We start from the raw sequence: 26,581 nt of genomic DNA, 5'->3' as shown, positions 1-26,581 counted from the left end.
CCTCAGGGCCGGTGGCCCTTCCAACTTCATTCAGGGCAGCATTGCTTGGAGGGCTTGTTAACCAAATTCCAGCTCCTTCCCGTCCAAATTCTAAACTCAACAGATTTGGACAGAACCAGAGAACTTGCGTGCTGAAGAAGCGTCTCGAAATGACACTTTAAAGGAGACTGCTGCAAACGCTGGGGAGATTGGGAAGGCATCCGGAGCACTGTGCGAACCGAGCACTTCTCAGTATGTCACTTCGTGTCATCCTCACAGCAACTTAATGAAGCACATATCATTATTTCAGGGCAGGCAAGTGAGCCTGGGAAAGGTTAGTCTAATCACCAGAATCACGGAGCCGGCAAGTGACCGTTCTCACACGGTTCTCGCGTTCTCGAGTCGCGCCGGCTCTTCCTGACCTCAGTCCTCCTGCCGATCTCCACTGTCTTCACTTTCTCTAGTCTCCAGTACTGTCTTATGAACTGGGTATGGGACAAAAGTGAGACAGACAAGCTCTCCGCTCTCGTCAAACTCAATAAGCGATTAGAATAGAGTTCTCAGGGCTACCAGGGAGGCAGCGGCGTGAAGATGCGTGCAACGGAGTCACAGTCTAGATGAAGGGCAGTAAAAAGTTTTCCAAAAGAAAACGTGAAATTCAGCCGGCCGTGGTGGCACATGCCTGAAATCCCAGTACTGGGGGTTGGGTGGAGGTGGGGAGGGGAAGGGAAGAGGAGGGAAGCCAGAGGCAGGCGGATCGCTGTGAGTTCGAGGCCAGCCTGGCCTAAAAAGCGAGTCCTTTTTGTAGACCAGCCTGGCCTTGAACTCAAAGCAATCCACCTGCCTCTGCCTCCCGAGTGCTGGGATTAAAGGCATGTGCCACCACGTGTGGCCAGTTGATTATTAATAACTGAAATAATAGAAACCAAAACCTCAGATAAAAGTAGATTGCTGAATTCCTTTCTTTCTTTACTTGTTTGTAAATTTCTTATTTATCAAGAGAAACTATTCTTTATCATACATATTTATATTTGTTTATTTTGAGATGGGGTCTCTTTATAGCCCTAGATATCCTGGAACTCTCTTTGTACACTAGGTTGACCTTGAACTCACAAAGATCCACCTGCCTCTGCCTCCCAAGTGCTGGAATGGAAGGCATTCGCCACTGTGCCTGGCTACATTTTTATGTGAACATAGGTCAATGACAAACTTCTCTGGAACTCAACCCAAATCATTCCTTACATTTCAAGAACATGGTGAACTTTGAAATTACACCAGTGTTTATTTCCTCAGAATTTTTCATGGACTCATGGTTTCTCTTGGCATCTCTTTACCTTCTTTCTTGGTTTAACCAGCAAATTTACAGGCAGTACTAACATCTTTTACGGATGACGGGAGCTGAAAAGTTTACTATGTCCTTAACAGCTATTAGTCTAAAGGAGAGCTGTAGGCAGGGGGATGCATTAAATAAGCTGCTGGTGTTAAGTTCGGGTAATGTTGTGATGAGTGAGAAGCATGGATAGAGAGATGCTCCAAAGTGTTTACGATTACTGTCTTGATAGTAAAGGGTGGAGTGGACAGGCAAAGAGCAACCAAAGATGGCCTCCAGGATTTTGCTACACAGTTTTAATAATAATGGTTGTAATATAATATCAAAGAATGATGTTCTTCTAGTTAAAATTACTTGGCCAGAAAGCTTTGGGAAACTGTTACTGTTTGGGGGCTTTAACTTTTTTTTTCCCCCTGGGCTTTAATTTGTATACATTTTGCAGTCTGGCATACTGAAAATAAAGCCTCTTTTTGGTCAGAATCAAGGTTAACCTATGAGTCTACAGAGTTGTTTTTTTTTTTTTAATCAAGTAACCTTGAACCTTGAGTTTCTGAAGCTTAAACATGCTTTTTTGCTCCTTCTATTTTTTTCCATATCTTATACCTTAGGAAGAGTTGTAGATGGCTCCTATCAATGGACCAGTGATAATGTGGACCCCGCCTTCTCCACCTAAGTCCCGCCCACAACAAGCCACACCCCTCCCTTGGCCCCGCCTCCTGAATTTGTCGTATCCCGATATGACTGCAAATTCTCCACAACCTTGCCCAATAGGACATGCGAAAGGCGGGACCTTTTCCGCCCCCATTTGTCCAATTATATGTCTATCTGTACCTAGTTTCATCCCACTTGGTCTTCAACCCAAGGATTGGTTTCTCTGTTCTTTGTTCCTGGCTCATGATTGGTTTTTTTTTTTTTCATCCGCCCCTCTCTTCTAGCTCTTGCAGGCGGGATTAGCACGCAGCTTCCTGCTCCTGCCAAAAAAAATAAATAAATAAAAGAAGAAAAAGAAAAGAGGAGAGAGGTGAAAGAAAAAAAAAAGTCACGGATATCTTTTATTTTTAATTGGATCTTAGCGTTGTCAGTCAGACCAAGATTTGCCTTTTGATTGGTCTAGCTGTCTGCCCATCCCGAACCGGGGGCGGGATTTCCCCAGGAGACCCACACCTGGTTACCACTGGTCGAACAGTGCGCCTGTCTGAAGCTTCCGGCCAGGGATTGGAGGCGGACGCGGACAGGTGGGCGTGGATTGGCTAGGGCAGCCGGTCAGTGTGAGGCGGGGGCGGGGCCTCGGCGGCTGGTTGCGCGTGTCCGCCGCTGGCTCCGCTCTATCCGGCTTTGCTAGGGGAGGTGAGTCCGGCCGCGGCGGCACCGGCGGCTGAGAAGGCGGCGGCAGAAAGAGAAAGCGGCTCCGGCGGCTGCGGAGAAAGCGACCGTGGGCACGGAAGCCGGGCGGGGGGGAGGGGGGGAGACGGAGCAGCCTTGAGCCCTGCCGGGGCCGTCGCGCGGGGGACCCACCCGCTCTCCCCCCCCAAACCCTCCTCAGCACAAGCAGCCGGCGGCGGCGGGGGCAGGAGTCAGCCTGCTTCCGACCGTTCCCCGCCCGCTTCCCGGGGCTCCTATTCTTCGGCCCCGGGACCCTAACCTCCTCCCGGGGCGGTTCCCTGTGTCTGGGCGTCCGAGTGCTGCCCACCGCTCTTTCATTCCTCCCTGCACCTTCTTCCCTTCACTTTTTGCCGGGGTTCTCTCTCTCTCTCCTCTTCTGTCCTGCCCGTCGCCTCCTCGCCTCACTCTCTTCCTCCAACCTCCTTCCCTGCCTCATCCTGCCCAGGAAAGTTTGGTACACCTCCCACCCCCTCACCCCAGGCAGGTCAACCCGGCTAGGAGTAGGGGAGATGTAGGAAGACCCGAGAGTTCGAGGGGAGGGGAAGCGAGAACCTGGTCCCCCCTGACAATATCCCCTCATTTTTTTTTTTTTAGAGTGGTTGGAATATTTTTTTTAAAATTGTGTTTTTGAGGAGGTGGGAGGTGTTTAGAAAAGGATGTGGGGATGGAAGGGGTAGATGAGTCAACCCTCTTACAAGATTCCAAGGGTGGCGCGTTACCTTTTCGTGTGTGGAGTTCAGGGGTTCGGGAGGTTTGGCTTTTATTCCCACATTCAAAGTTGGAACCTCCCCCCCATTAAGAATGGAGTTTTAGTATCCACTTGTGGCAGGAATCCTGGGGGGAAGGGGCCCTTTCCCCTTTTTCTTTTCCTTTTTTTCCCCCCTTCTTATTTTATGTTCTTAACTTTTATTTTTGGCAACCCACACCCTTCCGCACACTCTCACCCAAAAATCAAACACCCAAGATCCTCTAATTTATCCGGATTGACTGATGAAGACATAAAGCTAGTTACGCTCTGTGTTTTTTTGAGGTGGAGTGAGTGGTTTTTCTTCATTTTTTTTTTAAATGGCCAAATGACAGCTTGACCCAGTTTGCTTTCCAATCAAAGGGCATTTTTTTTTTTTGAATGTCTCTTTGTGGCACAAGAGCCAACGCAAAAATGATGGCGGCTTACAATGGCGGTACATCTGCGGCAGCAGCAGGTCACCACCACCACCATCACCACCATATTCCACACCTTCCTCCTCCTCACCTTCACCACCACCACCACCCTCAACACCACCTTCATCCGGGGTCGGCTGCCGCCGTACACCCCGTACAACAGCATACGTCTTCGGCAGCTGCGGCGGCCGCCGCGGCAGCTGCAGCCGCAGCCATGTTAAACCCTGGGCAACAACAGCCATATTTCCCATCCCCGGCACCGGGTCAGGCTCCTGGACCAGCTGCAGCAGCCCCAGCTCAGGTACAGGCTGCTGCAGCTGCCACGGTTAAGGCTCACCATCATCAGCACTCGCATCATCCACAACAGCAGCTGGACATTGAACCGGATAGACCTATTGGATATGGAGCCTTTGGTGTTGTCTGGTGAGTATCAAAAAACACAGCTCCACGTGGTGCTCACCGGGCAAGCCATCCTTCGTGGTGTACTCCGTGTTGGCGAATGTAGAGCAAGCTTCTCAACCCAGACTTGAGGAACCCAACGCTCATTGGCAATGAGGCCTGAACGCATTGGCTCTCTTGGGCCTCTGCTTTTTTTGAGTCATGACTTTGTCCTGAGTGACACGAGTTTGCAGACTGTTAGACTTGCCTGTTAAGAACCTCAGTGAGTGTAAGGTTCTGAGTGTAAGGTCAGTAGGTCAATGTGTTAAATGCCTCCTACAAAGACTTTGCTCATCTTTCATGTTCGGATTGGCTGCTCCACTACGGCAGGTGTCAACAACAGCTGACCCCCAACCTGATTTCTTTATAACAGCCCCCAGCAGAATAGATTCAGTGCAGTCAACTTTCCTGCCTGCTACATCTTTTCCTACCTTATTTTGTGATCTTGGCCCTTGGAAGAAAGGTAGGTTTCATTGGCGAACCAGTTTAAAAAAAAAAACCATCACTTGAGTAGTTTAATTTTAAAGCATAAAACTAAAGTTGGGAAGTATGTAGCTTGGCCTTCTGATAAGAATGCATTAAATATAGCATCACGCATGAGTAGCACAAACGAGGTTAGTGGATTGGAGCTGTGCAGTGGCCCACATTCGTCGTAGTGTGTCACTGACTATTGGCCAGTTGCTGTGGTGGGAAGTGTACCTTTAACTAATGAAACTGCTTTACTTTTGCTAGTGGTCAGATATGTTTAAAAGCCTAAAGATTTGTTAGATGCAACATCTTTGTGTGCTTGCCGTTCTTAGGAAGATTGAATAAACTAAGGGGTTGTTTGTTTTGTTTTTCTCCCAAGGATTAACAATTCCAGTGTGGAGAGATGATTTCATATTTTCGGTGCATGCAAAAGCAGTCTTAATATCCAGCAAAATCCCCTTCACAAGAAAGAACTCTTTGAAACTAGCCTGTAAACAATTGCTTTTTGTCTTTGTTTTTAAGGCTAAAATTCAGCTAGGTATTATTTGCATAGTAACGAGCTATCTCCCTATTTCAGAATTTATAGACTTGGAACCTAAGTAAGCCGATTCTTAATTCTTCTTAAAACAAAACCAAAACATCAACAAAACCCCACCAATGTGGAGTCCAGTTTTTCTCTGCTAGCCTGCAAGGAGGTCATTACTGCATTCCTGCTTCTCCAGGGACTGTGGAGCTTCCTAGTGGGAAGGAGTGAGGCCAGAATGGCTCCTCTTCAGTCGCTCTGTTCAGGGACCTGCCTGGTCCTGCTTTCCTCTTTCTCTTCCATAGCACCCTCCCCAGGGACTTCACGATGAACTTCCATTGCTTGCCTGGTCCTTGAGGAGTTCCAAACTGTGGGGGATGGGAGGAGAGCAGAAAATTGGTTTCTTGTTTTAACTCTTGTTATCATCGTTTTACAAACTTTGAATATTTGGATTTTCTTTTCTTTCTTTCTTTTTTTTTTTTTTTAGATGTGGTTGTGTTTAATGCTGAAAACTAGGGATACAGAAAGGGAAACAGTTTTTAGCATTCTTGAGTATAGAGGGTTATTCACTACCTGTTAAAAGATGCTATGACTTGTAGAAGTTTTAACTTAAAGTTTATGGCAAGAGTAGAAAAAATTAAAAAGGGAGTGCATAGCACCTCGTATGGCAAACGTTGCGGTAGTAGGTGTTAGGGATCGCTCATACCCGAAAATCCGCAAGTGTTTGGGGTGAGTCCATTCTAGAGATCAGTGACTGCCCCTTGAACCAGGAACCTATCTCTGTTGTTTGCTGTTTGCCTTCCCTTACTGAATACACTGTAAGTTCCCTGAGGGTAAGAACTGTATACCAAAGTACTTTTTTGTAACTTTTTGAGACAAAGTCTCAACACATTAACTCTTCCTGTTTGGCTTGGCACTCAACTACATAGATGAATGTGCCTCAAGCTTGCTCTGATCCCGCTTGCCTCTGATTGCTGGGAATGCAAAGATGTGGCACCATGCTTATTCTGGAACAGTGGTTCCCAGCTTTCCTAGTGCTGCCACCCCTTAATGCAGTTCCTCATGTTGTGACCCCTCCAACCATAAAATTAATTTGTTGCCACTTCATAACAGTAATATGATACTGTTACAAATGATAAGGTAGATATGTGTGTTTTCCATTGGGCTTAGGTGGCCCCTGTCAAAAGGTCATTCCTTCCTCAAGGGAGTTTGGACCCACAGGTTAGAACAGGTCTAGAACTTTTTATTTTTTTAGCCCCTTCTAGTACTTATGGTGTCTTACTGCTTTTTTGATTTACTGACCGGTTTTGGTGTAAACAATAGGCATTTCTTTCTCTCAGTTCTAGAGGCTGGAAATCCAGATCTAGGCGTCAGTGGGTTTGGGTCCTCCTGAGGCTTCTTTCCTTGCTTGGTGGATGGCTGCCATCTTGCTGTGTCCTGGAATGTGTTTTTTGTTTTGTTTTGTTGTTGTTGTTGTTGTTGTTGGTGGTGGTGGTGGTGGTGGACTCTTTTTTTGTGTGTGTATGCATCTTCATTTCACACCCAGGATTTGCTAGTTCTTGCTGGATGTTTTTATCAGCTGTTTTAGGTGAAATACAATTTAGTTTGGAAAGGGGGAAGAGCACCAGGTGTGTGTTTTTAGTATGCAGATGCCTTTCTATTTTCGTATTTACATATTGATCACTTGCTGTCTGAGTTGCTTATTTAGATTTTAACTGCTGTGTGACCTAAGATTGCTAAAACTAGAGATTTGATAACCAGACCAGAATGAATTGCCAGTGTTGTACTGAAATTCCAGGTATTAGTGAGGGTGTTCAACTTTTAACCCACTAAAACAGGATTTTTCCTTTGAATTAAAAAGTTCTTTTTGCATTTAAAACAATTATTTCCTAAAATGATTAAACAGAGCATAAGGAAATCCTAGTGATACATAATTTAATGAACACTATATGTAATTATCTGCATATAGTCAGTTAGTTATTTTGGGGAGTATTTTTCTGGCATAGCTTATGTCTAGGAATTATATCCCTTCCCTTTTATGGACATGCACCTTGGGCTACTAACTAATGGCCAAAAAACCCCCAGTGAATATAATTTTGAGGAATACTAGTCTTCAGTGCAGCTAGGGAGAAATATTTGTAGAAATGATGCAGTATTTTACCATTCAGATTCATCGCTGAACAACTTGGTGTATCTGACTTGATTTATCTTTCTGCTGATTTTTACTAGTAGAATAACTTATCAGTCTTGGACAGTGTGTAACAATAGTGAGTTACCCATTAGCTTGCTGGTAAAGATGGTGCTTTGACAGTTCAATTAAGGTTTCATTAACAACTGTCTGCTGTGTTTTATCTCAAGTAAGGGTTCCAGCTTACCTGGTAATGTGATCAGGGGTAGCTTGAGATACATTCACTGCCAGTGATAGATGTGGCTTATTGACTTTTAAAACATCACATATAATTTGACCTGTGTTATCAGATGTCAAGACTTTGTGTTTTGTGTTTTTGCCCATATGGGCATTTCATAATGCAAAAGCAAAGCATGAGCAGTAATTTCTGTCATTCGGTGAAGATAGTATAAATGTATCCCATTGTCTACAGTTCACCTTTGCTAGAGAAAAATACTGTGTTTTAGAAATGTGACAATTTTGGGACAGAGTGCTTCAGGATCCTAGGACGTGTATAGTTTAAAGAATTGAGTAAGCTGACTACGTGAGGACAGCTTGAGGGCTGCTAAGCCTGTGTAGTTCTGACACTGCCAACATAAAATATTGATTGAATTAATGTTATGTGCTGCCTTGATAAAAGTGAGTCCAGAAAAAGCCTCTGCTTTATAAAATTAATGTTTTAGCTTTTTGACTTCTCTGATTAATTAGAAGATCAAAGATCCTTGGATTCATCCAGCCTGTTGTCTTTGTACTTCAAATAAAGTTGGAAAGCTTTGAATGTTTTTATTTTCATACCTTTAGCAAGTTTCTTTTATCTGTATTTCAAAACTTCAGCATCACTGTGGTGATGCTTAGTGACTTATCACTAAGCTTTGTGATCTTGATAATTTACTTGTTCAGTCCCTCATCTGTGAAATGGGGATCACAGTGCTTATCTCAGAACTGGTACTAGGGTTAAGTGAGGTGATCCTTATAAAGCAATATATCCAGGCTGCAGTAGGTCCTCAGTGGATGCTATTGTAGTTATTGCTGTTAAAAAAGGATGAAATGCTTTTGTTAAATGTGCAGGAAGACTCTTCCTAGGTTGTCAGATTTACCATATGAAATCAATATGCAAATTATTTTAGGAGGCATGACTTTAAATATCACAGAGTGTCCCCTTCAATTGTATTTTTGCCAAGGAGATTAAGCAGATGAAACTCAGAATCAAGGGGGAAATACACTTCTGTTCTCTCAACTAAAGCAACAACAAGAAAACAGCTAGTGTAGGTGTAGTGGAGCAAGTGTTGTAGTCATCATGTGTGCTGTTGTAGAAGCTGTTGGTGGACTTACACACTGGAAGAAACAAGTGAAGGATATCAGTCTGAGTTGCTGTAGAGGAAACTCAATGGTTTTTAGATGAAAAGTAAATTGCTGAAGATGATCCCTGTGAGGTGTGGGAAATGTATGTGATTTAATGAAAATTATTCAGTGTAAACTTTCATGCATGGCAGAGATTTCTAACTTGTTCATCTTGTGAAAATTAGGTGTGTTTTCTGTAGTCCTCTTGCTCCGCAAGTAAGAAATTAGACTTTAAAGAAAGGGGAATGCATTTGGGACAGTTGGGGAAAGTCCTGGGCTTAGGTACACCAGAAAGAGTAGTATACTGTAAGTCTATCTTGTTACTAACTGTTTAAGAATCTGTAGTATTGAGAAGTTTCGATACCATCACCCAAGATTAACAGGCACTACTGTGTTGAGCGTGGGGGTGGTGGTGGTGGGGTGAGCGGGTGGGGGGGGGGTAGGTGGGAGTTGTCTTCTTTGTGCGTAGAGCTTTGAAGAAGCTGAGCCCGGGCCATAAAAAGGAAATGATTGCTCTTCTAGCTATAAGATAGCATCCATGTGAAGCTAGCAGCGTGGAAATCTATATGTTTAATGTCAACTACAAATAAATATACCTTTAGAAACTACACGTTCATGGTCATAAACAGAATTAAAGGAGAAAAGTTACAGTCTTATATTACTGGAACCTTCTCTTGGTGATTGAGAGCTTGTAGCCTGCCTGTAACTTTCAAAATGATTTTAGATTCCAACTCTGTGAAGATTATTTATATTATGTTTTTTAAGCACACAGTATAACAAAGAGTAATAAACTTGTTTCATTATTGGAGATTAATTTCATGATCTATTACTGAATATCAACTTAGAAAAAGACATTCTTTAAAAAAAAAAGAAAAAGAAACATTTCAAAACATTACCTTTCAAACTAGGTTAGACAACAGTATCTCTAACTGACTTCTTAGGCATCAGTCAGTTTCCATTTACTGTGCCAGAGGAGGAGATTTGTAAAATGCAGTAACTGTATATGTGTTTGAATATAGATTCGGTTTGTTTGTTTTTTCCTGCAAAGCATGACATCTGAAGAAATGTTATTCTTTCATATAAAATGGCCTCTACTAGCATACTGGAATGTTTTCCTTTATGACTTGAGTTTGTCCAGTTTTATTGACTTCTGTGGTGTAGTCGAGTGGCTGTTTTATTGTTGCTTTAAAACTTTTTAAAAAATCAGGTTTATTGCTGTGCTAGCAATTTAAGGATCAACTGCGTATACTGTGTGTTTCCCTAATGTGCTGATTTACTTTATTTGATGGAAATTGTCAAGGACAAAGAAGTTCCTTCCGTTTGTCATTTAACCAGTAAATGGAAGGAAGCTGCTTGGTAAATTAATGTTTGGGTTTTAGTTACGATTTCCTGTGCATCCATAATACTCCAGTGAATTATTTGTTAACCTGGTCATCTAATGCACATCAACAACGATTTCCTAACTAAAATAGCTTGTCACTTTGATCCTGTTGTTGCTTGTGGGTCGGTAGCACTGAGAGTGCCCCAGGCATCAGTTATAGTGCAGGCAGTGAGCATGTGACGTCATGATAGAGCTCATTGGGAGTTCAGAGGTACCTAGCCAAGAAATAGTAGGAAGAATCCTAGCACTCTGGAACTACACACAGATGATTCTTAGGAGCAGCTATGCTCAGATTGAACTTTGAACAGGCCCTCGTGGTGTTGTGAGTGGTAGTGATGTAGACAGGGATGTCTGACGTGGATAGTGGTAAGTGTTCTTATGCTTAGGTTCGCGTCTGGACTTTGAGTTACTTTGTCTAAATTTACTGTCAGACATGAAAGTTTTTGGTACTTGGGGCTTGTTATGGTCTGGCACTGTTGAGAGACAGTAAATAAGGATATTTAGCTCTGTGGCTGATTCTGGAAGCCTCTGCTAAGCTGCTCCTGTCTGTTGTCTGTGATGTATTGTACCAAGCTACAGGCAGTTACCTTGTCTTAGAAGGGTCATGATCTTGTCTTGAAGGAGTTTGTAGTAACCAAGTAATTTGAAAAGTAATGTCCTTACTCTCAGGTAGTTCATAGGTGGCGGCCAGCGTGGTCTACAAAGCGAGTCCGGGACAACCAGGATTACAAGAGAAATCCTGTCTCGAAAAGACAAAAAGAAAAAAAAAAGTTGAAATTAGTCTGGAAGATGAGCATGATGTCTCAGCAGCTTCCCAAACACAGGAGCTGAGGTAGGAAGATTGCTATAAGTTCAAGGTCAGTCTGGACTACACAATGAGTTCCAGGCCAACCGGGGCTCAGAATACGACCTTATCTAAAAACCAAAATAAAAATTCAACAAAAGAAAACTCACCAACAACAGCCTTGACAGTGCAGTATTTTCACTTGACATAGTACCTGTGTGTTGTCTGTATGTTACCTGTTCAGTAGTTGCTGAGCAAGGTGGTAAGAACTAAAGATTTAACCTTCCTGTGGGAGAGAGAGAGTTGTAAGTGGATAGTTATGATTCAAAAGCCACAAATTCAAGCTAGACTGTCCCTGGATATTATTGGGAGCACAAAGAAGAGATTCCTGTGAAAAGTGCGCTTCTTCCTAGAAGGTAAACTATTCATGAAAGAAAACCTGCTTGTTGGCAAATGGGCAGTTTCTTCATGTAAGTTTTGCAGTGTTTTTGTTTGTTTGTGTTTTTTTTTGTTTGTTTGTTTGGTTTTTTGAGACAGGGTTTCTCTGTGTAGCCTTGGCTGTCCTGGACTCCCTTTGTAGACCAGGCTGGCTTTGAACTCACAGCGATCCACCTGCCGCTGCCTCCTGAGTGCTGGGATTAAAGGCGTGCAGTGTTTTTATGATAGTAGGTGGATGGGCCAGATGCAGACACCACAGCTTGGGGTTGCAGGAAGTGTCACACATGGGACAGTAGGACATGCAAGCCAGAGCCAGGGCGAAAAGAGGTCGGGATGTCATGTTGAAGCAGAGTGTGGCAGCGGTGAGAGGGCAAGAATCTAAGTCTTTTCATGAAGAAAGTCACACATACATGGAACGTATTCATAGTATTAAAACTGGAGGAGGTTTTTAAAAAAAATCTCTCTCTGGGTGTGTGGGTGCCCAAGCCTGCCCAAAAAAGAGAAAAACCATTAATCCTTGTTGACTTAAGACATTATTACTTGATTGCCAGAGGTTAGTGCTGGGTGTCTTCTTGTGTCTTTTTGCACCTTATTTTTTTGAGTCAGAGTCTCTCTGAACTTAGATTGGTTTTCCACAGCATGGGACTTCAGGCCCACGACACAGTGCCCTGATGGTCTGGGCTCTGGGGACCTGACCGCACATCCTTATGCTTGAGAGGCAAGCGCTTTCCTAACTGAAGCAGCCACTCCTTCCCCATTTTAGAATAAATCTCCAGGAAGCAGAGGCAGGAGGATCTCTGTGAGTTTGAAGCCAGCCTGGTTTACAAAGCAACTCCAGGACAGCCAAGGCTAACACAGAGAAGCCCTGTCTAAAACAAAACAAAACAAACAAACAAACTCTTGGCTGGGTGTGTGTGTGAAAAAAGGCTGAAGCCCTGTAAATGGAAGCTATTGAAAGTTTTAAAATAGAGAATGATGGATTAGGTTTAATTCTTTGAATGTATAAATTAAAAGGTAGAGTTGCTAAGGCCTGCCTGAGCCTTAGGGGACATTCTGCTGTGGTGGAAGAAGTTGTTGGATGCCTTACTAAAGCTTAGTCAAATAGGAAATGTACTCACCAAGAATGACAGCCCTGTATGGTGGGAGGCTGTCAGGAGACTAGGGGTGGTCGTTGGTCACATTAAAAGTCAAGGAAAATTAGCATGGAGAAAAGGCCATTGCATTTATCAAGCAGATAGATATAGATGACATTTGAAAGAATGATTGCATCTGATTTTTTTCCCTGTGTGTGTGTGTGTGTGTGTGTGTGTGTGTGTGAGAGAGAGAGAGAGAGAGAGAGAGAGAGAGAGAGAGAGAGAGAGAGAGAGAGAGAGAGAAATTTTAAATGTTCTAAGTATCAGCAGCACTTTGTTACTAACAGTTTTTTTTAGCTCCTAAGTGTGTGTTTGTAGTTTAATAAACCAGAGTACTTGATGATTATAGTATACAAGATACTGTTTTCTTTGGGAGAGGTTTATTCATTGATACGAATACTACGATAGAATACTAAACTAAGCTTGCTAGAAGACAGTGTAGATTATGGTTCTGACTTTGCTATGAACAGTCCTGTGATTCTAATATAAAGTTATTATAAGTTTCTGAACCTTGGTTTCCTTGTTTTTAAAAATCCTTTGTTTTCTGGGAGTTTTATAAAATGACATTAATATTTTTTGAGACAGGGTTTCTTTGTGTATGTAACTCTGGCCATCCTAGAACTCTGTCGACCGGACTGGCCTCAAACTCAAGAGCTCTGCCTTGTCCCTGCCTCTTGGGATTAAGGGCATGTGCTACCACCACCTGGCTGGGATCAAATTTTAAATATTCAGTAGTTCAAGAGATTTCTCTCCCTCATATTACTGGTTGATTGGTGAGGATTATACATGTTCAGTTAGGGAGGAAAGCCTGCCTATTTGGGCAGTTAGATGCTATTATTTTCCTGGTAGTAAAACACCTTTTAGTGTTTTAGATTTCCTCCTCTTGGGGCCAGTGAGATAGCTTGATGGGTAAAAGTGCTTACGGTGTGATCCTGATGACCTGAGCTCAGTACCCAGCACTCACACCCTGACTCCCAGAGGTGGTCTTCTTGCTTCCACAGGCCTGCCATGGCACAGGCGTGTCCCCCTCATTGCAAATAACATTAACAATGACGATAATAAAATAGTCTCTCCCTACTTTCTTTTCCTCTCTTCTCTTCTGTGAGAAATAAGACCCACCATTCAACTGTTGATATGTACGTGTTCCTTAGGGGCCTGCTGGTGGTCAGAGGCATGGAGTCCCTGAAGCTGGGGTTATAGGGAACTGTGATGTGCTCAGCATGCTGGTAAACAAACTCAGGTCTTCTAGAGCAGCAGTAGGTGCTCTTAACCATTGAACTATCTCCCCAGCCCTACACCACCAGCCTTCTATTTGCTTGGTTTCTTAAGTATTTGGAATAACTTTCATCACCATCATTACCACCACCACCAGCATCATCTTGTGACAGGGTCACACCATGGTCTCCCAGGCTGCCTTAAAACTCCCAGTGTTCCAGCTTAGCCTCCCTACTGCTAGTACTGATTTTTAAAATTGCTTTCTGCACCCTGGGAAATGAACCTCAGGCCTGTGCATGCTAGATGAGTGTGTTTACCACTGAGCTACATTCTAGGCCCTCCTTGTTCATTTTATTTCTGAGGCAAGGTCTTACAAAGTCACCTAGGATTGGCCTTGAACTCACTGCGGCAGCATCCTGCCTCAAGCTTCCAAGTAGTTAAGATTACAGGCCTTTTAACATGAGTCTCTGCTCAGGTTTTTAAAGTTTTAAATAAAACCTAATAGTGAGTATTTTGCCTTTTTTTTGGTGTGTCATCCAGATGACTGGGGCAGTGGTATGCGTGTTTATATTAATTTGTAAGTAAAGTTCTGAAATTGGATAAGGGACTTACTAATTTGCAGATAGACTTCCCAGAAACTGGCCCTTGGCCCAGCCCTAAGGTTGCTGCAGAGAGGGACGCTGACTTCCAAAGAGGTTCTGCAAAGGAAGGAGCTTTTATGGATGCTCCCAGCAAAGCACAGTGCCACCCAGAAAGGAAATAATGAAAGCTGTTTGTGTGGTTGTACATGCTCCTGAAACAGTGAAAACAAAAAGGGCAAAAGAAACAGGTGGAGCCATTTTTAGTAATATGCTTCATTGAACTCTTTATATTGAACATACTATTATTTCTGCTAAAATTATTAATGATGTATTTTACATTTTTCATACTTAGGCTGCAGAAATCCAGTTGCTTAGAGCACATCTCTTTGTTTTTGGTTTTTCGAGACAGGGTTTCTCTGTGTAGCCTTGCCTGTCCTGGACTCACTTTGTAGACAAGGCTGGCCTCGAACTCACAGCGATCCTCCTGCCTCTGCCTCCCATGGCACCCGGCTGAACTAGGCACTTTTAGAATAGGTTTTTAGTAGCCACGTGTTCCATCTGCTTCATTGACCAGCACAGTTCTAGTCTTTGCCCCCCCGCTGTATTTATACACACAGCTGTACCAGTCCCTGTTATGGAGCGAGGATGTTAAAGGTAACTGTTTAAAAAGTTTAAAGGAAGACTAAGGCCTGCGGGGTATAGGTCAGTTTGTCGAGTGTTTGTCTAGCAAGCACAAATCATGGGTTTGATCTCTAGCACCACATAAATTGGCGCAAGCTGGCTCCCTTCTGCACCTTCCTAGCAGTCAGCTGTGGGGAAGGGCCTCTTCCCAGCAGTGGATTTGGGAAGTGCAGTCAGTCATTAGTGACCAAGGTAGCACAGTCACCACATCCACGTCAGACTTAGACAAACTGGAACACTGCTCTTTGTGGAGGAATTGCCTTGCCTGTCCTGGGGTACCTGGGGCATTTTCCTTTGCTCTGAAGCTTTCTAAAGTAGCAGAAGGTAGAATTGGTACCTGGTCCTTGCCATGTTTACTCTCCATCCCAATTACAGCAGACATCTCAGTAGATTTTTTTCTTTTCTTAGTGTTGTGGTTGTATTATTTTAGATAAGGGTCTCTCAGCTTCGTCTTCAACTCAAGTAATACAGAACTCAGTGGTGTCAGACAGCCAACTCCTTCCTGGGGAATAAACAGCACAGAAGCTTTTGCTTATCTATTCCTTGACCTGAAATTCTTGCTTTGCACTACAGAGAAAGGTGAAGTAAGGCATTTGAACAAATAGATAAAATTAGTCATTTGACCTAGATTGCAGCTTTTCCCCCTCTCTGTCTGCATGGATAAAAATCATCCTCAATTTACATAAGCAGGTGATTTTTTTTCTCTTACATGCTAATTTTCTTAATGTACCATAGCAGAGCTACAGAATTGCAAATTGTGTAAGTAAATTGAAGCAAATCAGGTGACTTTATTTCACTGTATCATCTTACCTGTACAGAGGTACCCAAAGGGTGCAATTATCTCGGACACCTGAACTTAACCGAGCTGCTGCTTTTATCCCACCCTTTCTTTGCCTTCCGCTCTTTTCTAGTTTTTTCTTTTTCAGTAGGGCAACTATTTTTATTTCCACAAGATTGGACACTTATCAATACAAATGTGGGAGAAAGTTGAGCATATTAAAAGTAATCTAGAAGCTAAATAATAAGCGGTGGGTGCTGTGCAGACACAGGTGTGCTTGGGTTGGTCTCAGAATAATATGAGAACTTTTAATTATGCTTAATTGGTTGGCGCCTGTGTTTGTTCTACCAGGTTCTTTATAGTAATAGGGGTTGTGAATTTAGTTGGACGTGCACTATAGCCACCCTACTGTAACACTGATGTGGTTTTAAAAAAAAAGGCGTGATTAAAATATTTCAATAAGCAATTGGTTTTAGGGAAATCATGAGGACAAGTTATATCAATCCATAAACCTTTCTTTATTAAAACATTTCAGTGGTTGGGCGGTGGTGATGGACGCCTACAATCCCAGCACTTGGGAGACAGAGGCAGGAGGATTTCTATGAGTTCAAGGCTAGCCTGGTCTACAGAGCGAGATCCAGGACGGCCAGGCTCCACAGAGAAACCCTGTCTTGGAAAAACAAAACAAAAACCAAAAACTAAAAAAACATTTCAGTGTTAGAGTTACCAAAGAGTTCCTTCATGTTTTAGGTGTGTGTGTCTGTGAGCCCATCCTTAACAGCCCTGGTGACTGATATAGGCCCATGTGCTTGCTAGTGCTCTACCTCTTAAGCTACAGGTCCACTCCCAGATGCTAGGGTTTTATTTACTGGCACATATGGAGAATAAATTATACTCACTCTAGCTTTGAAGCAATGACTTGGAAATGAATCATAATTTTAAGCGAATGAAAGTTGTGCTTGGCGCCGGGCGGTGGTGGCGCACACCTTTAATCCTAGCGCTTGGGAGGCAGAGGCAAGTGAATCTTTGTGAGTTCAAGGCCAGCCTGGTCTACAAAGTGAGTCCAAGGACAGCCAGGGCTACACAGAGAAACCCTGTCTCGGGAAAAGGACAAAAAAAGTTCAGCTTGGCTACCTATATACTTTTTCTCCAGAGTTTAGGAAAAGTAGAAGAGTTTGTAGAACAAAAGCCAAGAGCAAATGGAGGACAGCATTTTATACAGAGGCACACTGTGGCTTAGTAGTTAGTGTCTGTCCTCTGCTTAAGTCCTGCCTCTGTCCCTCCTTAGCTGTGAGCGCATTGGTTTCTCCGTACCCCATTGTCTTCACACATTGAGTAATGCTGTGTGGAGGGACAGTAGGTTGTTGAGAGGAGTAAGTGAATGTGTGCTGGGGGCGTGTAAGTGTTAGTTAGCTGTTAGGTACGTTCAGTTTCAGTAAAGAAACAGTATTTCCCCAAATGTACTAACTTACAGCAAGCTTGCCCATTCAGCACCTTTTAATGTTTGTCGGCAGATGTGTATGTGACTCCACTTGAGATTTTTTTCAGTTGTCTTTTTTTAAAAGCTGTCCTTATTTTAGAATGCTGCTTTCTGGACCCAGCTTTTCTTTAAGTGAATAAAAGGAAGATTTTGCCTGTTTAATTCTCTCATTATCAAAGTAATAATGATTATTGTAGGCTCTCAGAAATCACAGAAAAGCTAAAAGAAAAAGAAATGTGTAGTCTACAACTGTGAGATGAGTACTGATAACATTTTGTTGTATTATTACAAAGCTTTGTTTGTTTGTTTGTTTTTCAAGACAGGATTTCTTTGTGTAGCTGTCCTGGACTCAGTTTTATTTACAAAGCTTTTATGGAGAGGGAGATATTAATTATTAGAGCTAGGATCTGGACCACACAATTTGGTATCCTGCTTGTTTCACGAACATTATAAAAATGGGGTCTTAGCCATTTGTTTTGATTCTTATAACGCTTTAGAATGCATCTACCTACTTCCTTAAACAGTGGTTGATTTGACACTCAGATGCTGACAGACTTGTTCAGTCTCATAGCTGGCCGGTGGCAAACCAAAGCCTTTGCTTTCTGTTCTTACCGGTAAGACTTCTCCAGTTAATGTCCCTTGAAAATAGAAGAGGTCCTCATACAAAACCATACTAGGACCAAACCAAACAAAAATTATGCATAAACCCTGCAGCTAAAGTATCCAGAGGAAAACCCTGGAATTTAAAACACTCTATTGGTTCTGTATGTACCAGTGACTTTGAGTTTTTGTTTGGTGTCACAAGTGATAAAACTTCTAGGTAAAGGACAGTGCAATAAGTAGGTAGCTCAGTACTAAGGAAAATGGTCTGCAACAGTGGTTCTCATCCTGGAGGTGGAACGACCCTATCACAGGAGTCACCTAAGACCATGGAAAAACACAGATATTTACACTATGATTCATAACAGTAGCAAAATTACAGTTATGAAGTAGCAATGAAAATAATTTTATGATTAGGGTTCACCACAACATGAGGAGCTGTGTTAAAGGGTCGCAGCTGAGAACTGAGAACCACTGGGCTGGGGACGGCTCAGCAGTGGAGAACAACTCAATCTTTCCTATTAAATATAACAGTGTTATATAGCTATTTTGGATGCATTATGCCTTCCTCTTTATTTTATCTTTTAAAGATCTATTTAAGTGTATGAGTGCTTGCCTGTGTGTGTGTGTATGTGCCTGTTGCCTGAGGAAGCCAGAAGGTGTTGGATGCCCTGAGCTGACGTGGGGATGCTAGTAAACAAGCCCAGGTCCTCTGGAAGAGCATCCAGTGCGCTCAGCCACCGAGCCATCCCTCCAGCCCCTCTTTATTTTTTGAAAAACTGTAAGACCCAGAAAATGTAAAAGAACTACTCTTTCATCTATCTAGATCAGCAATTGTACTTCCGTTTTATTTGCTTTGAGGCTGTTTCTGCAGAAATGGCTGAGATTGAGTTTTGATTTAATTTACACTTAAAATGTTAAGAAATTTCTGGTCACTGCATCAGCTCAATGTTTCATATAGTAAGTTTGACAGCTTTCCACTAGACAAGGATTTGGAGTTTTGAAGCCTGTGACTCTTGGAACGCTATGTTCTCACACTTAGCGTGACACCCAGTGCAGATCGTGTGCAAAGTGGAGACATGTGTCAGTTACAGCTACGCGTCCACAGCAATGCTTCACCCTGCAGAGGCGTTCCTTCTTATGGAAGTAAGAGGACGGTTTCAAAGCACGCATCCTGTGATCCGGTTTTGGGACAGAGGACATGGTTTAAAAAATTTTTAAAGTAAATTACCCTAACATAGTCACATGAGCTGCCTCTGCTGTGATTTGTGTCACCCAACTCACTGCTCTGTATTTTTCAGTACCAAATAATTCCTTTGTTAAACTCATTTTCAGTAAATGAGCCATTGTTTCCCAAAGGGTAATGGTTATTTCTATACATAGTACAAAGCCCTAAGAAATAGCTTTTCCAGTCTAAAACATTAGTTAATGATTAGGAATGACTGAAGTCATCTGTAGGTTAAACTACAACTGTGTGTGTGAAAGGGCAGCTGCTGCGTCTGCTCTGGCCACATGCTATCCTCACTTCACTAGAAAGGAGCTGACAGCAAGACTTTAACCAGGAAGTTCTTTTGGCTTAGTTGTGAAAGGGGTTTTCTGTCACTAACATAGTATACTGTTAATACAGAGTTTCGTAAATGTCTAGAACAAGGAGTTTGGAGTTAAAATCAAAATGATTCTGATAGGTCCACGGATACTGGTTTATTTGATGCAGTTAATATCAGCATCTGCAGATAAATCACCTGAAATCCTTCAGCAGGAAAGATGAAAATAGGAACACTAGGCTGTTTAACTGGGTTAGCTAACTTAGCTGCCTCTGTAGGTGGGTAAGCCTTAAATACTAGTGTTTAAGTGGTGTATGGTGGCTTTGCCTATAATCTCAGTGCAGAGGAAGCTGAAGTGAGACGACTGCGCTAAGTTCAAGGCTAGCCTGGGCCACAGAGTAAGGGGCTGTTGATTTAGAAAAAACCAAACCAAAACTCCCAAGAAGCCAGTTTGTAAAAAAAGATAATTTATTTAAATTTATTTTATCTGCATAGATATGGGGCTGTTAGAGGCCTTGGAACTGGAGTTACAGACAGTTGTTGAGATGCCATGTGGGTGCTCAGAACTGAACCTGGGTCCTCTGGAAGGCAGCCAGTGCTCTTAACCACTGAGTTTTCTCTCCAGCCCCAAGAATCTAGTTCTTTTTTTTTTTTTTTTTTTTTTTTTTTTTTTTTTTTTTTTTTTTTTTTTTTTTTGAATCTAGTTCTTATAGCTTCCATTTTCTTATTTCTTTTAATGTAGGTGGTCATTCTTGCACATAAAAGCTGATCTTTGCCCCTTTTTCTCTTTCAATGCTAATGAAAACTAAATGTCACCTGGCGCAGTGCACGCCTGTAGTTCCAGCACTTGGGGGAGGGAGAGGCAGGAGGACCTCTGTGAGTTCAAAGCCAGCCTGAGTCCAGGACAGCCAACGCCACACAGAAAAACCTTGTCTCAAAAAGCAAAACAAAAAAAAGGAAAAGAAAACTCAATTGCACATTCTCAACTCCACTGACAGGGACACATGACAACAGCGCAGAGTTTGTTGGCTTCCTCAGGTTGGAATGCTTGTTGTTTGTGTGCGTGTTTAGTTGAAAGTTTCTAATGGAAGTCAGTATCAGATGGTGGTCCTGAAACAAGAGTGCTGTTACAAGCTTCAGGGCCCCTACTTCCTCATGCAGCAGAAGGATTTCCATGAGGGGGCACTTTTAATGCTGGACAGCCTCTGTGGTAGTGGTTTTGTGTGTATTTGTTTTTTAAAGAAAGAGCCCTAATCTAAAAATAGTATAGGATAGCCTAATTCTATTTCCAAAAACAGCCTTTTATTTTGAAAAGGAAGTCTCTTCTCTTACATGTTTTTTATGATTTACATAAAGAATCCTATTGAAATGTTAGGGAAAATAGTACCTTCGATGCAGTGTTGGATCTCATGGTAGAAAACTGAGAGATCCAGTAAACAGAGACTGTTCAAAGTCACATCTGGCATCAAAGACATGCCAAAGTCCTTTGATGCTAGCTCAGGAAAAGGTTAGTTCTGAGCTTGTTTATTATTATTTTTCCTTGTTTTTGTTTTATGAACTTATGAATAAGTGGTGGCTTACGACTGCTGACCCCCTTGGACAGATGGCATTCAGTCCACAGGTGTGCTTAGGGGGCCTGCAGGCTAGAGAAACCCTGCTTGGTCCTTATGTACTTTAGAGGCTAGTCTCCTTATCAGAATCCTGATTTGCAAACACTTCCTCTCGGTCTGTGGGTTGTTTTCTCATTCTGTTGATGCTCTATTTCAAAAGCACTTTGATTGAGGGATAACATTACAGAATTCTTCCATTTAATACTGAGTGCAGTGCTGGCTGGTGGTGGTGGCGCACGCCTTTAATCCAGAATTTGGGAGACAGAGGCAGGTGGATCACTGTGAGTTCGAGGCCAGCCTGGTCTACAGAGTGAGTTCCAGGACAGTCAAGGCTACACAGAGAGACCCTGTCTTGAAAAACCAAAAAGAAAAAAGAAAAAGAAAAAAAAAAGATACCGAGTGCAGCGAATTCTTATGTGGTCACGCAGCCATCACAGCCATCCAGCTGTGGAGCAGTCCTGTTACCATCATCCCACCAGCTCACCCTAAGCTCTGTTGTTTAATTTCACTTATTTGAGGACTTTATATAAATTATAAAGACTAAATCTGCTTTGTTTCAAGTGGCTTAGAGGAAAGTATAAATAGAGTGTGTGGGACTTGACGATTTTTGTTTTTCTAATTAACAAAGGTAATAAGGAGTTGAAATGGGTTTGCGGTATTCAGTGTCGACATTTTAATGAATCTTTGAGGAAGCAGATGATTCAGGGTTTCTGTAGAACCTGTGCAGTGGGTAAATGGCCTTGCCACGTAAGCTTGACAGCCTCAGTTTGATCACCTGAACTCACAGTGGAAACAGAACTGCTACCCAAAAGTTGTCCTCTGACTACCATGCATGCATATTAATGCATTCATAGTACACAATAAAAAATTTTAAATTATGAAGTCATAAAAAATTAAAGGATCTAAGTACTTCATTGCATGAGTACCCTATTTATTTAACCTCTTCTAACTAGAGGAGGGGCTGAAATGGGCTAACTGTGTGACTTTTTGAGAGCCGGGTGTGGCGGCTCACTTCTGAAATCCTAGCACTTCAGAGCTGAGGCCTGGGACCCTCGGGCGTGAGGCTAGCTAGCCTAGGCTCCATAGACCTTATCGCGTGGGCATGGACAGAAATACTCTTTTGAAGTAAAGCTATTATTTTCTTTACTAGCTAAGTTTTGTGGTGTTCACCATTGCATAGTATTTGCACATTTTCACCATTCTCTACCAAATAAAACTTTTACTTACTTATTTTTTAATTAAACTTGAGCTTTTCTCCTGGAGTCTCCTAGGGGATCAGCTACATGAAGGTAAAGCTTTGTCTCTTCTAACCTTCCATTGGCTGGCAGAAGCTCACTGAAGTGGGCCGGGAGCATAAACTTAACATTTTGCATATGAAGAGTTGGGCCACAGAGGTTGGTGTTGATGCTCAGGATGAAGAACAGAAGGAGTGTGTGATCTGAATCAGTGATGGAAGCAACAGTTTCCCCATGAAGCAAGGTAGACAGACACCTTGCCTGATGCATGACCAGGCCACCTGCTATTGAGTAAGAGGCGCTCCTGGTATAGACCCAGGAGAACTGGAGAGAGTGCACAAATCTGCTTGGTGTCTCCTAGTAGAGGACAATCTGAGTGATCTCAACTTGACTCATACTGAGAAGGAGAGTGTCTTCCTGAATTTACAGATAACCACTTTACTTCATCTGTGACTCTACTAGCTAGTTTTATTTTAACTTGCTACAAGCTAGAGTCACCTGAAAGGAGAGAACTTCCTCTGAGAGAAATGCTTTTATAAGAACAGGCTGTAGGGTATTTTTAAAATTAGCCCATTGTAGGTGGTGCCATGCTTGGCCTGGAGGTCCTGGGTTCTATAAGAAAGGAGGCTGAACAAGCCAGTAAGCGGCTCCCCTCCATGGCCTCTGCATCAGCTCCTGCCTCCAGGTTCCTGCCCTGCCTGAGTTCCTCCTGTCCTCACTGCTTTTGATGATGAATTGGTATATGGAATAAACCTTTACCTTCCCAAGTTGCTTTTGGTGCTTCAGTATGTCAGTAGTAACCCTTACTAAAACAGTGGCTGAAAAGAGCTTGCAGGACCTAGAACTTTCTCTCTAATCAAAATATCTAACAATCTTTTGTCCAAAATCTCTTAAAAAGACAAGAAACCCAAAACCAAAGCACCCAAGACTCAGCCTCTTGGTATTCTGTGTCCTATAATACAAACATGGTGTTTTTGTTGGAAGAATCAACATGCTAAGAACAATAATGAAGAGACTGCAGAATGCCCTAGACTTTTAGTCAAGACTGTGGTGGAAGCCAAAAAAAAGTACAAGGAGCAGAGTGCAAACATACATAGGTAGTCCTTGGTACCATCATCTGCTTCTAAGTGTGAGTCCAGTCAAACTTAAGAATCTAAGACTGGTGAGATGGTTCAGCAGGTAAAGGCACTTGCTGCCAAACAAATAAACGGTTAGGCCTTTAAAAGTATATGGTGTGTGTGTGTGTGTGTGTGTGTGTGTGTTTGAGAGGACAGGACCTGGGACCCACAGAGATCTGCCTGCCTCTGCCTCTAGAGTTAAAAGCATGCACTACCTTATATTATTTTATTTTATTTGTGTTGCGGGACAGGGTTATGCTGTGGTATACATGTGGGGGTCAAAGGACAATTTGCAAGACTTGGTTCTTCTCTTCCTCCATGTGGGTCCTGAGATTAAACTCAGGTCATCAGGCTTGGTGGCAATACTTTACCAGCTGAGCCATTTTGATGACCCCAAACCCAGAATTTTAATACTGATTGAGCACTAGTTGTATGTATGTATGTATGTATGTATGTATGTGTGTATGCACACACGTGTATACATGCACAACATGCTAAGACAAATAATCAAGGTGCTGCAGAATATTTAAACTTTTAGCCAAGACAGTGATGGAAGACAAAGAAAAGCCCAAGGAACAGAGTGCAGACATAGTCCTTGCTGTCATTTGTTTCCTAAAAAGTATTTGCTGAAATGACCTCCTAGAGAGAACATAATATTATAATCTAAAAGTCTTTATGTTGCTTCTGTTTGTCTTCTATATAAATAAAGTTCATAATTCTGGTCTCAATGGTGTTGTTTGTAAAGTCTGACTTATGGAAGTTTTACCCATTTGTCCTCATGGAAGTTTGCTTCATAGTGTGGAACATCTTGTTCCTCATTCTTGGGATTTTTATGACAAATGAGGATTAATAGAAAGGAATTAGGATCAAATGAGAACCCTGGGAAGTGTACTTTAGCTAAGAAATATGTGAAGGAAATGGAAAAAAGGGTTTTACTTACTTGTTGAAAAACGGCAAGCCTTGGCTGGGCATTGGTGTGCACGCCTTTAATCCCAGCACTAGGGAGGCAGAGGCAGGCGGATAGCTGTGAGTTTGAGGCCAGACTGGTCTACAAAGCAAGTCCAGGACAACCAAGGCTGCACAGGGAAACCCTGTCTTGAAAAACAAACAAACAAACAAAAAGAAAAGAAAGAAAAGCTTGGATAAAGTAATGTTATAGGGAAAGCTGTACTAATATAACAGGTCTAGTCTTTTAGCTCTTTAAGTAGCTTAAATAGCCATGATTTCAGTTAAATGCTTTTTGTGAATGTCCAGATTTAAGATGTTAAAAGCAAATTTTCTTCTTTTCTTTTTCTTTCTTTCTTTCTTTCTTTCTTTCTTTCTTTCTTTCTTTCTTTCTTTCTTTCTTTCTTTCTTTTGTGTGTGTGTGTGTTTCAAGACCAGGCTGGCCTCAAACTCACATTGATCCACCTGCCTCTGCCTCCCTAGTGCTGGGATTAAATGTGTGCGCCACCACACCCAGCCTAAAAGCAAATTTTCAAACACAACTGTAGAACCAGGCATAGTGGAACATTCCTGTAATCCCAGCAATCAGGGAGGCAGAGGAAGATAGATAGATCTCTGTGAGTTCGAGGCCAGCCTACTCTACAAAGAGAGTCCAGGACAGCCAAGGCTACACAGAGAAACCCTGTCTTGAAATAAATAAATAAATAAACGAATGAATAAATAAGTAAGTAAATTAATAAATAAAACAAAAACCCCAAACACAGTTGTAGGAATTTGTAACATTATCAATAATTTGGATGATGAGATAGAAAGCTTATCAGATTTTTAGATTATTAGGAGCCAAGAAAGATGGTTGTAAACATGGTAGATGATGGCTGTTCAGCATAGTGTAAGAGTGCCAGGCAGAAATCAGTGGGTAGAAATGTAGTCAAAGGGCCTGTTTGAACTTGGTACTGTCTCTAGATTAGGAGCTATATTTGTTGAAGATCTGTACTGGCTTTGAACATTAAGGATAAACTGGAAATAATGAACTGGAAATAATGTAATGTACAGGGAAGGCAGACATGAACCATTATTTTTAAGTTCTTGGGATTCAAATTCTGTTTCTTACTGGTGGTGTAATTTTTAGGTAAATTGGCTTTACTACATTGTATCTCTGTTTCCTCATCTGTAAAATAGAGACTGCAATGGTATTTATCTCAGGTTTTTGTGAAAATTCAATGTAATGAGCATAAAATGCTTCAATGTTTTATTCATAGTAAACATCAAGGCATTAACTGCTCATATTGTTATTTATTAGCACATCTCACCCTGGCTTTATGGAGAAGAATGAGTGATTGTGGTAACTAGTCTTGTGGATGAGGCTAGTGAGGCTTTCCTGGCCCCTACCTGGAGGAATCATAAATGCTTGAATATGTGTAAATAAGTTGCAGTTAAAGTATACGTTCAGGACTTGGGGTGTAGCTCAGTGGTATATGAAGAGCACATGACAATAAATGCAGAGCTATGTACAGGATGCTTATTGTGGAAGGACATGGGGGAGATACACAGGACTTCAGTTTTGGTGGCTTTAAAAGGACACATTTCCAGCATTACACTGTGCATGGTATCTTGGTGACTTTTTTTTTTTTTTTAAATAAGGTTCAATTAAGAGAGTGGTATCTCAGTGAGGTTTTGTTGATGAAAGGATGCAGGCATCTTTTGATCCATCCTTCTGATGTTGCAGCATGGCATTGCCATCTACAAAGCTTACTTGAGACCCTCCTAATCAAAAAGTGTTTTAAAAGATTTATTTATTTATTGTATGAGTTCCCTGTTTACATGTACACCTGCATCAGATCCCATTATAGATGGTTGTGAGCCACCATGTGGTTGCTGGGAATTGAACTCAGGACCTTTGGAAGAGCAGTCAGTGCTCTTAACCGCTGAGCCATCTCTCCAGCCCCTCAAAAAATTTTTTTAATTACAAAAAGTGGGGCTCAGTGGCTAAGAGCTCTTGTTGTTCTTCATAAGGAAGGTTTCTTTTCCATAAGGAAAACAAGGTTAAGGACCCATCACCCAAATTAGATGGCTCACAACCACTTGCAACTCCAATTCCAGGAAGTCTGACACTCTCTTCTGCACACACACCAACCTTCACGAATTTCAAGAAAAAAAAAAAAACCTCAGTGTTAATGATGTTTATGATTTTTGTGTTGAGCTACATTCATAGATGACTTGGCATATGTGTCCCGAAGGCCACAGAATTTTTTAAAAAAATTACAGTGG

General features: G+C 42.2%; 1 protein-coding gene and 1 long non-coding RNA gene across 2 annotated transcripts in view; one reads left to right on the top strand and one right to left on the bottom strand.

Moving 5' to 3' along the window:
- The first annotated feature begins 2,542 nt into the window (after positions 1-2,542).
- NLK (nemo like kinase) overlaps positions 2,543-26,581 on the top strand; it is a 140,350-nt gene continuing 116,311 nt past the window's right edge. The window contains exon 1 of the mRNA XM_084750730.1: positions 2,543-4,276. Within this exon, the coding sequence (XP_084606856.1) occupies positions 3,819-4,276 (458 nt within the window). The 5' untranslated portion in view covers positions 2,543-3,818. The remainder of the gene's footprint in view (positions 4,277-26,581) is intronic.
- Positions 9,251-26,581, bottom strand: part of LOC311579851 — a 140,881-nt gene continuing 123,550 nt past the window's right edge. Inside the window, exons 2-3 of the long non-coding RNA XR_014773265.1 lie at positions 16,865-20,111; positions 9,251-14,675 (exon numbers count right to left, since the gene is read on the bottom strand). This is a non-coding gene — a long non-coding RNA (uncharacterized lncRNA). The remainder of the gene's footprint in view (positions 14,676-16,864; positions 20,112-26,581) is intronic.

The sequence above is a fragment of the Acomys minous genome (assembly GCF_964271855.1).
Source record: "Acomys minous genome assembly, chromosome: 12".
NCBI classification, from domain to species: domain Eukaryota; kingdom Metazoa; phylum Chordata; class Mammalia; order Rodentia; family Muridae; genus Acomys; species Acomys minous.
The sequence above is the reverse complement of the archived record's forward strand: the minus strand, read 5'-3'. Positions and strand labels throughout refer to the sequence as shown.